Below are 12,659 nucleotides of genomic sequence, written 5' to 3'. Positions count from 1 at the left end.
CAAATATCGGCCACATGCCATGAATGAATTAAAGGAAAAACCAGGTTTGTTTATCAATAGCTGCAACCCATTTTCATTGCAGGTACACAGTGATCTATGGTGTTGGACACAAAGCTAAGAGTGTTGTTTCTTGTCAGAGCATCTACACCACCTCTTTTTCCAGAGGTAGGCAATGATCAGATTATGTTATACCTCTGGCCTCTTATCCCATTCACATTGTGGGCTTCAGGACTTTGAGGCCACTATGGGATGATGTCCCAAAGTCAACCCTCACCAATTATAAATGGAGGTGGAGGCAGTGTTGGAACAGATTAAAAGGAAAACTCAGGAAAGACAACCAGAGTGAGTTCTCTGAAAGAAACACAGCACATGAAATTGAATACCCAAAGAAGTAGTTTAGATCTTATCTAATCTAACTATAAGACATAGGTATATTGCTGATTGCCTTGTATAATAGTATTTACAATGAAAGTATAGTGTTAGTTTGAAGTCTAAATCTGGAGGAAGTTGTTGTTTTGCCTTCTGTATAACTAGTCTTGAATCTAAACACACACAGTTTGGCATCCAACTATTGAGAAAATACTTTAGCTGTGAGTTTCTCCCAGTGGTGAAATGGTATGGGTTGTAAGTTGACTCCACTCGAGGCTTTATCTGAGTCTTGACTTGGAACTGTTTTACTGAAACTATGTTTACCTATTCTTCACACTTAGGGACGGATGCCAGTATCCCTGTCCATATCAACAACATCTGTCAACGTAACTATGTCACTGTGGAGAGTGGCCGCAGACTGAAGCCTACAAACCTTGGCATTGTCCTTGTTCATGGATATTACAAAATCGGTAAAGTTGAAAATGAAAGAAATAAAGTATAAGACCCTATATTTAACATTCAGCAATACTGTAAAACTTGCCCTATTATGTATTTTTACATAGTTTGTAAATATGAAACTTTCCCAGTTTCTTTCTTTCTGGATGAACGTCATCTTCCCACAATGTGTACTCCCTAACATGGTAAAGGAGTTACATCAACAGGCAATTTAAATAATCACACAGATTGTATCAATCTGATGTTCAATGGTTCGAAGAAGTCTTAATGCCACCTCTCAGGATAACTAAGGATGGACAATATATGCGGCGCAATCTGTTTTGCTGTATTGAAATTATAACCATCCATTGGGTACTTAGCCACGTAATTAGATCTGATTGTGCTGGAACAGTATTAATGGTTGGAATTCATTCGGAAAGTACCTCTCTTTGCACTAGTGTGACTACTGTTGTTCAGTAGTTCTGTATTTAATATTTCAAAAATTGAGATGTATTAATTACATATAACGAGCTACCAAGGAAGAGAAATACTGACATTTGATTGTGATTTTTGACTTGTTCTTGGTCAAAATGCTTAAAACATTACTACATTACAACAAAAAATTTGCAATATAAGATTAAAAAGAGAATATAAACTATCTCAATATGAATGTATTAATATATCCATTTCACCAGCTAAAGCAAGGTCAGTAGTAGTGTTGCAGTACAACACCCCTTGAGTTTGTTTAACAAGAAGCTTGCACAATGGTGTTGTGTTCCAGGATCACATGAGGTGATGGTGTTTGCCCACAAATGTAGGCCATGCATCAATAGGTAACCACTGAACGTAGCCAAAGCAACACCTTGAGAGAGCATTAGAGGCTAAAGACAACTTGAACATTCCCTATGGACCACATTAGGCATTTTACTGACAGAGGTGTGCTAGCTGTGCACAAGGAATGACACCTTGCCTAGCAGTGAGAAGGTTCACTGTTAATCTGCCTCTGAAACACTGACCGTTTTAGAGGTAGCTGGAAACCACACAAGAGCAGCTTATATACATTAACTCATTTACTTAGTTCGATTCCTTTGAAATTAAGCAACCTTTTTTCGTCTACTTGTTTGTTTTCCCAATGAAAGCATAGGAAAACTCATATAACAATCTCATGAACTGATCACACAGATCTCTTTTAGCAGCTACCATGGAGTTGCACTCTGATGACATGTACAGAAATGGTTAATATGCACGTGTACATAACCGTGTGTACAGTGGTTATGTTGCTAAGCCATAATTCCAGAAAATCTATTAAATCTGTGAAAAGTTGAATTCCATAATTATAACCATGAAACTGTTGGGTTGTCATATAGAGCCAACTTGTGCATTCATTTCCTTTAGATTACATTACATTACAGTGTGGAAACAGGCCCTTCGGCCCAACCAGTCCACACCGACCCGCCGAAGCGCAACCCACCCATACCCCTACATTTACCCCTTATCTAACACTACGGGCAATTTAGCATGACCTGCACATCTTTGGACTGTGGGAGGAAACCCATGCAGACACTGGGAGAACGTGCAAACTCCACACAGTCAGTCGCCTGAAGCGGGAATTGAACCTGGGTCTCTGGCGCTGTGAGGCAGCAGTGCTAACCACTGTGCCACCGTGCTGCCTTTAGGGAAGGTTATCTTCCTTACCTGGTATTTGGCGACAGTTGCACACCAACATGGTTGACTCTTAACTTCTCTTCAGAATTGCTTCGCAATCCTTCAGTTGTAGCAAACTACTACACTGCAGTTATTGAAGAAAACAGCCTGTCACCATCTTACCTGGGCAACTATGGATAGCCAGGAATGGTAATGCTAAGAATGAATAATAACAATAAACACACCTTCCATTAGTTTCCTGTATCCTTTGCAATTTGTGAACCCTTTGGACTCTGACCATCCTGAATGCAATGCATTGTAAAATCTCTGTCCATACTTCCAGCTCCTCTCTGTCAAATCAATGAGCCCCTTGTGGGCTGGAAGATGGCAGAGAATTGCTTGAATGGGAGTGGAGGGTGGGGGGTCTGAGCGGAGGGTGGGGTGGGGAGTGTTGGTGGGGTGCAGCAGCAGCTATTAATCAGTTGCATGAATCTTTGTGATCCTAGCTGGTAATTTGCATGATCTCTTTATGTTTTGACAGACCAGGAGCTTGTCCTTCCCACCATCCGCAGTGCTGTTGAGAAACAGCTAAGTCTCATTGCTGCAGGCAAAGCTGATTTTCCACCAGTCCTAGAGCATGCCCTAAATATCTTCAAGAGAAAATTCCATTATTTTGTGGACTCCATAGCTGGTACAGCTGATTTTTATAATGTTTTGATTTGTAATGCTTTCTTTCGTGACAAACGTCTTTGACTAATTATTGCGCTGTTCAATTACTTGGTTACAAGAATGGGTTTTATAAAGGTCCTGTTGGACATGGAGCCTAAATTCCCCATTCTGCACTTGTGTCAACTGTGCTGCGGCAACGCCTTGTGAAATTTAGCCTGTGGTCTGAACTGTTAAACATATGTTAATCAGTAGATTTGTACTACTAAGAATCTTGCATTTCATAAAATCATTTGTGACATAGGCCATTCATCCCACCAAATTGATTCTGACTCCCATGGATCATTCAGTCCCACTACCTTGTTCAATCCACACAGCCCTGCAAGTTTATTTCTATCAAGTTTCTATCCAATTTCTTTTTGAAATCTTTTGATTGTTTCCACATCCATCACCCTCACGATCAGCAAGTTCCAGGTCATTGTCACTTGTTGCACTACATTCTCCCTGTGTCGCTTGCTCAAAATCTTAAACATACATATCTAGTTCTTGTGAAAACAGCTTATGAAAAGAACTTTCCCCTTCTACATTGTCTGTCATTATCATGTACATTTCCACTAAATCTTACCACCTCGGTTTCCTCTGTTCCAAGGAGAACAGTTTATAGGTCTATATTTTAAAATAGTTCATGTATTTGTAGAAATCTATTTATAATTAGAGCAGCATTAGTAAAAGGCTGTAATTATGAAACAACAGCTAATTTGGTCGAAGGTTTAATCACAATAGTTTCATCAAGAATCTTGCATGAAGAATTCATCAAAATGAGCATTGTTATCAGTTCCAACTGTGCTGAATCCTCCGAAGACTGTGAACATTTCAGTGTGCGTGAACTGATTTTCAATGTTGAGAAAAATCTATAACTGCCATTTCACCCAGTACATCGTATACTGCCAGGAAATTCACTTCTATGGTTTTTATCTCCATGCACACACTAGACTGGGAGACACTATGCCCAGTCGTTCCAACAGCACTCAACCTTTTCTTATCAACCACTGATGGAAATACTTTCAAATATCTTGAATTAGAGGATTAATTCATCAGAGCTCCCATGCAAAACTGGAAAAAGATGTATTTGTTTAGGTTTTGTATATATAGGATGTTGAAATTATTTCTGATCCGTTGAGAAGAAGTCATTTTGAGCCAACACACAATTTTCGTTCCATTGTAACTTTAGAGTCAGATTTCTTGCCAATATCTTTACAGGATTAAGGCACTTGTCTCCATGGTGTTTAGTTCAAAATTGTTAGTTAGCTGTGGCTAAGTTACTCGCGCTCTCACTTTTGAGAGATAAGTTTTGGGATTCAGTTCCCATTCCACGGGCTTGACAACAAAAATCCAAGTTGATGCACCTGTGAAATCCTGAAGGAATTTTGTCTTTCAGATAAAATGTTAAACTGAGCCCATGTATGCTCACTTGGAAAGTAAAAAATACCATTTCTTCAAATAAAGATAGGAGGGGGGAGAATTTCCAGGATTCTGGCTGATATTTATCCCTCCAACAATTTCACTGGATTTTGCTATGCACAACTCAGTTGCTCCATTTCCTATATTATGGCAGTGACGACATATCAAAAAGTATGTAATTGGCTGTAATTTATTTTTGAACATCCTGAGGTCCAATATCCTGTGCTTTTGCTCAACAGGTGCCCTGAGTTGGAGCAGACTGCGCCTCCACATGGACTGTTCTTTCTCAGTGGTGTACTGCTGGTGGGTTCTATTTCAATGATGTGTTCTGTTGAGAGCATAAAACATTGAATTTTTCCTCTTCATTTGCTTATTTCGGTCTTTGGAACTAGTTGGCAATCTCTCAGAGTTTTTGATGCCACTTATCATGTCCAATCATTCCCTTTACCGAGATAAGTTGCCACAGCACAAGCCTGAGCTGGCATCAGTACTAAATTGGGCACTGTGTTCACACACCAGATCATTGGTAGATCTTTGGAGTGCTTTATGAGGGGTTTCTTTTTATTTTTAGCAGGATTATGACAAGTGGCAATGAATTGGCTATTCTTGGCTCACAGCAAACATGTTTGTATGTGAATACTTTTGTCTTATTAGATTGCAACGCTGTACAAAATCAATAATTTGCATCCAAACGTTGAAACATTTCTGCCTGTATCCTGCAGTGATGCATTCTTTTTTCACGAGGCATAAATATGTCCAAAATGTATTTTTCTTTGTCAACGAGATACAATGATTGCTATTGGATGAAGTTTGAACTTCAATGGAAATGTGAAAGAAGTTTACTGTTCGAAAATCATAAGAAAATTACTTTTAAGCCTTTAGCGCCCTCTTGTGGATACCTTGCTTAGTTTATTCTGTTTCCCTTCAGGTATGGATGAATTAATGGAGGTGTCATTTTCTCCAATTGCTGAGACAGGGAAGCCTCTGTCCCGCTGTGGCAGATGTCATCGATTCATGAAGTACATTCAGGTTAGAGAATTCAATGTATCATTGCAAGGAGATGGAGAGTTAGTTGATTTCAAATAGACATGAATTTAGTTGTCAGACGTGTGGCGCTGGAAAAGCGCAACTGGTCAGGCAGCATTCGAGGAGCTGATGGAGAGCTTATGCTCAAAACATTGAGTCGCCTGCTCCTTAGATGCTGCCTGTGCGGCTGTGCTTTTCCAGCTCCACACTTTTTAATTTTGATCTCCAGCATGTGCAGTTGTCACTTTCCCTTTTGGATTTAGTTGTGGCTTTCAAAAAGGAGTTGGGTTAAATACTTTGAGGGGAAAAAAATCAGAGATATTAAGAAATATCGTTGGAATGGAAATAGGTGGATTGGTCTTTAAAAGAACCAGCTTAAATTTGATGGACTAAATTTGAGAGACTGAATCTCTCTTTGTGCTCTATTTTCATCCTATTGTTTTCACTCTAATCAATATGCCGTCTTGAGGAACCAAGAAATTCAATGGTTATATCCTTATAAGAAGGTATATTCTAGGAACAATAAATTCAGGTTTGTGCTTGGAACATAAATTTATAATATTCTCAGAAACTGAAGCAGTCCATGTTAAAATGCAACAAGATCTGAACAGTATCCAAGCTTGGGCTGACAACTGGCAAATAACATTCCAGCCACATAAATACCGGACAATGACCCCTCCAATAAGAAACATTCCATGATGTTACCATCACTGATTTCCCCCATTGTGGACACCATCAGGATTATCATTGATCAGAAGCTCAAGTGAACTCAACATATTAATACTGTGGTTACAAATGCAGGTCAGTAGCTAGGAAAACTGTGGTAAGTAACTCACCACCTTACTTCCTAAAGCCTGTCTACTATCCAAAAGGCACAAATCAGAAGTCTGATGGAATACTCTCCACTTGCCTGTATGGGTGTAGCTCCAGCAATGCTCAAGAAACCTGACACCATTCAGGGCAAATCAGCCCGCTTGTTTGGCACCACATCCATTAGCATCCACTTTCTCCACCGTCAATGCTCAGCAGCAATGTATACTATCGACAAGATGTACTGCAGCAATTCACCAAAGATCAGCAAAGATCAAATACAGCATCTCCCAAATGCCTGACCACTTCCATTTAGAAGGACAAGAGCACCAGATATACTAGAACAGCACCATCCCTCAAAGCCACTTGTCATTCTGACTTTGAAATAAAGTGCTGTTCCTTCACCACCTGGATCAAAATCCTGGAGTTTCCTCCCTAAGGGGATTGTACATCTACCTACAGCACATGGGCTGTAGCGGGTTCAAGAAGGCAGCTAACTGCTGTTTTTTCAAGGACAACTAGGGAAGAGCAACAAATGTTGGCCAGCTAGCAATACTATAGCCAATGAGTGAGGTTTAAAAGAAAATCATGTATTGATGTATCCTAGCTACTGGTTTACCCCATTTGGAGTTATTAGGTGAAGAACCTTAACCTATCAATTTGGCTAAGCGTTTCTGGGATCATGCTTATAAGTATTTTCTGCACCCTCTCCAGTACACACTCCCTTTTTTAATATAATGACCAGAACTGCACGTACTACAGTCCGTTCTACGATAATGCAGTAGATCCATTCTCGAGCAATCCCGTGTTATAAGAAAGTCATGTAATAGCAACACTATTTAAACTATTGGGGACGGAATCACGTTATAGCCAATACAAGCTTTAAAACTTTGCACTTCAGAAACAATGTCCCCAGTTCATCAATCGTGTTATAATGAATTCATATTAATGAAACGCACATTATAGCAGAATGACCTGTATTTTTAAATGTAGTCTACACAAGTTTTGACACAGCTTTGGTTTAATTTCCCTACTTTACAATTCTATTCCTTGAAATTATACATAGTGATTGGTTTGTTATTTTTTTAAATGACCTTTCTTCACCCATTGCATAACTTCTAATGATTGATGTATTTGTAACCTGAGGTCCATTTTTTTTCTATAGTTAGCAGATCTGTTGGTGTCCTAGATTACATCGTATAGTTACCAGATCTGCTGATCATCGTCCAAGGTTTAATTTCCTAGTTAGGTTTGTGAATGGATATCTAAGGTACTAGTTTTAGTTACATAGTTCAGTTACAAATGGAAGTTCACTCACTATCAACAAGTGTATCAATGAGAATTCAGGGCTCTGAACTTAGCACTGTGTAGTCTGTTGGTCTTTGTAAAGTAGTCTTTAGACCAAAGCATGTAATCCCAGAAGTAGAATATTCTCAGCCTGCTTTGTGATAACCTTAGTAGTTATTAGTATTGTGAATGTTTCATTGTTCTCTCCAGGCTAAACCCAGTCGGATGCACTGTTCCCATTGTGATGATACCTACAGCTTACCCCAGAATGGGACCATCAAACTGTACAAAGAGCTTCGCTGTCCCCTTGATGAGTTTGAACTGGTTCTCTGGTCATCTGGTTCCAAGGGAAAGAGTTATCCACTGTGTCCATATTGCTACAATCACCCACCATTCCGTGATATGAGGAAAGGTAAGATCTGTCAAATACAATGCTAACTCCAAACAGTGGTGGTTCTTTTTTTGAATGAGTTTGCCGCAAACAAAGTCATCCTGATCCACTATGTCTGTTTTTATTTATATTTTTCCCCTCTTTCCTGAGCATGCTAAATCTGCTGGGTAGTTTTATCCAGCCAAGTTGTCATTGTCAATGGATGAGCCTAGTCACTGAGTATTAATGGACTATTTGATATTCTGAATATCATAATATTTCCCCAAGTAGACTAGCTACTAGGAATTAATTGATCAATTCTAGGACCCTTGATCCTAATGGCTCAGTGCCACACCACAAACTGAAAAAGGCACATCCACACTTACTGAATCATAGAATCCATACAGTGTGGAAACAGGCCATTTGGCTCAACAAGTCCACATCAACCCTCCAAAGAGTGACCTTCCAAAGAGTAACCCACCAAGACCCATTTCCCTACCCAAATGCCCGACATTTACCCCTGACAAATGCCTACATGCCTAAATAACCTACACATCCCTGAACACTACAGGTAATTTAGCATGGCCAATTCACATAACCTACACATCTTTAAATAAGAAGCACCTGTTATGCAAGCGTCGACTTCTAACCAAATCCCGGGATATGGTCATAGCCACAGCTTAATCCACCATTTTCTCTGGTCATTTACCTGACAAAGAACTACTGATTGTGCACCTGTTGTCTCTTCTAAGCATTAATGCACAGTCAGCAATTCAGTTCTTTTTATTGATAAATTTGGATTCTGGCTGGAGGCCAGAGTATAGGCAACTGGTAAATCCAAGGGAGTAAAGGATGAAGTAAATTGGGAAGGGTACAGGCTTTAAAGAACAGAAAATTGTACATGAAAGGGAAAGATGGTAAGAATTTAAGAGAGTTCTATTTGCAAATAACTAGATAGATGTAATTTGAATTGGGCTAGAAAATATAGTCTGTATAATTTGTGATTTTTTTTAAATATATCTTTGCTCATTAATGTACTTTCTTGCAGGTTTTCCGAGTTTAACATTCTGCCTCCCTGTTGCCCACTTGTTTTCGGTGCATCCCCAAACACACCTTTACCTGTGGGTTCATGGCCACATAACACATTAGTGATTACCTTTCCACCAACGGTCCCTCTAAGCCATGTGACCGCTGGGAGGTTCCACATATGCCAATTGGTGTGCTGACACATTGGCTTCCACTTGAAGAAGCCATTGTCATCCACAGAGATCTGCACAGTAGAAAAAAAATTAATAGAGAGAATATTGCTCCCTATCCCCTTTTACATTCAAAACAACTGCTACATTTGCATTAAGACATGGTAATGAAGGCTCTGAGCTCCCTCTGCTTCAGGTTAATGCTTCAAGACATTGTGTCACTAGGTAACAGAGTCACCATTGGTATCCATGTGTTATTCATCTCTAGCTATACTTTACCTCATTAATAGATAAATTTTAAATCGGGACAGCAGGATTTCTTAACATCAGCACTTTAAGATTCATATACATTATTGGAATGTGGATAACACATTTATAAACCAATATTTTTCATCCCAAATGTATAATTCTGAGAGCCCATAAGAATCATGAAGACTTTAACAACTTGGTCATTCATAATGAACGGTGTGCATCATTCTAATGAGCAAAGTTTGAATCCTATGAGTTCTCTAATTCGTGTTCAAGACCGGATAAAATAGATATAAATGTTACTGAGATATAAAAGGAGTACTTTGTGACAGGATTGTTCTTCTTTTTCCTTAGGAATGGGTTGTAATGAGTGTACCCATCCAACATGTCAGCATTCATTTAGTCTGCTGGGGATCGTCCAGTGCGTAGAATGCGAGAGTGGGGTGTTGGTCTTTGACCCCACCTCAGGCCCCAAGTGGAGGATGGCTTGTAACAAATGCAACGTGGTGGTACACTTTTTTGAAAACGCCCACAGAGTGAAGGTGTCATCTGAAACCTGTGATGTATGCGAGGCTGCAATTGTTGATGTGGATTTCAACAAGGCAAAATCACCACTGCCTGGTGAAGCAACACAGCATTCGGGATGTGTCTTCTGTGATCCGGTGTTTCAGAATCTCGTTGAGCTTCAGTATGCCAAAATGAAGCATCCAATGCACAGGGGCGGAGGGGGCCAGAGTCGAAGACGAGGACGGGGGAGGGGCAGAGGACGTAGACCACCAGGCAGGAACAATCCAAAGAAACCCAAAGACAAAATGGCAGCACTAGCTGCTTATTTTGTGTAAGAGTCAGTAGTCTTGATTAGTCCACATACAGAGGCATTTTCACTGAATTTGTGGTCAGTTTTGTCTCTTGTGCCATTTTGTTTCATTTTCTTATTTTAACTGATTTGGATGAGCTTCCCTAATGGCTGAACTGGAAAGTACATGACCCAGTGCAGAACTGGGCAGAACCCTTTCAGTCCCAGCTTAGCTGTCATCACCAAGGGCATGAACAGGCATGAGAGCTTCCTTTAATTCGCTTGGGTTAGGAAGGGAATTGGTTTGAAAGTTCTTGTTCTTGAATACTGTTCAGATGCTTGTTCTGCATAGTACATTTATGTGACTGTCAGATTGACAATGGCTATGGTGCCTTTCAAACTTGAATATGCTGCCAACATTAACCATCTCATTCATTAATGCAGAATAACCACACAGTTAAGTTAGAGATTTTTTTTTAAAATGATGAAGTTACCAAGTTAAATTTCTGCAATAAGCAGGAAATAATTATCCAGCCATTAACAAATATTTTATAAAGAATGTAGTGAAAACAATGAGCAACGAGATTGGTCAACCTTGCTGATTCACCGTACAATTGATGCCTAACCTGGCTATTTGACACAAAGCTGGCATTATTTCCAAAAGGTGAACACTGTGGAGAAGAGGCACGACTGAAACCAATTCTCAAAAATCAAAAAGTCTAAACTTTTCTCAGCAATATTTATAAGTAAGGAAACTCTTGTATTTATATAGTGCCTTATAACATCTCGCAGAAACATCTTAACGATTTCACACACAATGAATTACTTGAAGTACATGAATGCTGGAAATCTGAAATCAAGACAGCAGATCAACTTGCATCTAAAAGAGAGATTAAATATTCCAATTAATGTGAACATACCTTTTGTTCTTCTGCATCAGTTGAGCTGCTATGACTTTCCAGCCCTTTCTAGTTGTATGAATATTCAGACTGTTTTGTTTTCCTAACTGTTGTTTCAGTTAATAGTTAGGATGTGGCAGAAATTCAAAATCGCTTTTACTTTGAGGTCTGTCATATTTATGACCTCTTTCAAACCCCTCTGCCTGTTCTCAAGGGAATGTCCCGATGGTTGGTATTCAATCAATCATAAGGAAACCTCTGACAGATCAAAAATATCATGGAGCTCTTAGTAAGCTGAAAACATTTACATTTGATTCTACCCTTAGTCTTCCAGTTAAAATGTAGGGTGTGTTGTGTCCAAGTTATTTTGACTGTTTTTGGTTTTACCTGCCAGTTTTAAAATTAAAAATTATAATATTCAGTATAACACTGCCTTTTCAAACATGGAAAACTGCCAGAGGGAAGGATATCTGATTTCTGTACTAATGACAATTAGAACTAAGCAAAGATCTCAGAATATCAGTGTAGAAAAGCTGAGATCTACTGAAGAATCATAATGATACAAAATCTGATGCATGATATTAAAAAGGCACTTGTTACTGTGAGTATATGTATATCTGAAGAACTACATAACACTTTGTTATACCCTTCAGTTATTCAAATAAACATACAGATTTAACTGTAGTAATTATTTTAAAATTATCTTTATCCTCAGCTTGACCTTACTTTATTTTCCCTGAGTCAGCTGAGTTGGATAGTTGAGGTTTCCTTATCTGTGCTCATCTGTGAGCTGTTGGGTTGAACTGAGAAGGCCTTGCTGTATAGTTACTTGAGTTACTGAGGCAATTTAACATTTTCATTTGTTCATGGAATGTGGATGTTGCTGGCTGCCTTCGTCCTTCTAGGTGACAGAGGTCACAAATTTGCAGTATGATGTTGAAGATGCCTTGGTGAGTTATTGCAGCGCATCATGTAGATGGTACATATTGATGCACAGTGGCACAGGTGGCTTCAGTAGCTGAGGAGTCATAATAGTGCTGAACATTATGCAATTATCCAGGAACGCCCTAACTACTTTGATGGAGGGAAAGTCTTTGAAGCAGCCGAACCTAGGATACTGTCATGAGAAAATTCTACATCTGCGGGAATAAAATTATAAGGTTTTACAGCACAGAAAGAGGCTTCGGGCTGAGATTATTTAATTTTGAACAAACCCGACCATCTTTCTTTCTGCTAGATATGACTCAACCAGTGAAGAGATTTTCCCCCTGATTATAATTGGCTCTAGATTTGTTAAGGCACCTTAAGAACACAAGAGCTAGAAGCAGAAATGGGCAATTCAGCCCTTCGAGCCTGCTCCACCATTTAATACGATGATCTTTTTCATGGCTGATCTCTTAGCCTCAACTGCACTTTCCTGCCCGCTCCCCATAACTGTTTACCTTGTTACT

At 39.3% G+C, this 12,659-nt stretch overlaps 1 protein-coding gene across 2 annotated transcripts in view; it reads left to right on the top strand.

The window, feature by feature from the left end:
• Positions 1-11,892, top strand: part of top3b (DNA topoisomerase III beta) — a 78,073-nt gene extending 66,181 nt beyond the window's left edge. For both annotated transcript variants that reach the window (XM_088000187.1, XM_043716084.2), the window contains 5 exons: positions 711-839; positions 2,990-3,139; positions 5,504-5,604; positions 7,909-8,110; positions 9,868-11,892. In XM_088000187.1, coding sequence (XP_087856313.1) covers positions 711-839; positions 2,990-3,139; positions 5,504-5,604; positions 7,909-8,110; positions 9,868-10,355 — 1,070 coding nt within the window. In that variant the 3' untranslated portion in view covers positions 10,356-11,892. The remainder of the gene's footprint in view (positions 1-710; positions 840-2,989; positions 3,140-5,503; positions 5,605-7,908; positions 8,111-9,867) is intronic.
• Positions 11,893-12,659: the final 767 nt, after the last annotated feature.

This window comes from Chiloscyllium plagiosum, unplaced genomic scaffold, assembly GCF_037043375.1.
Source record: "Chiloscyllium plagiosum isolate Xiang-an unplaced genomic scaffold, Cpla_swu_hap1 HiC_scaffold_24, whole genome shotgun sequence".
Classification (NCBI taxonomy): Eukaryota; Metazoa; Chordata; class Chondrichthyes; order Orectolobiformes; family Hemiscylliidae; genus Chiloscyllium; species Chiloscyllium plagiosum.
This window is presented reverse-complemented; position numbering and strand designations above follow the sequence as displayed.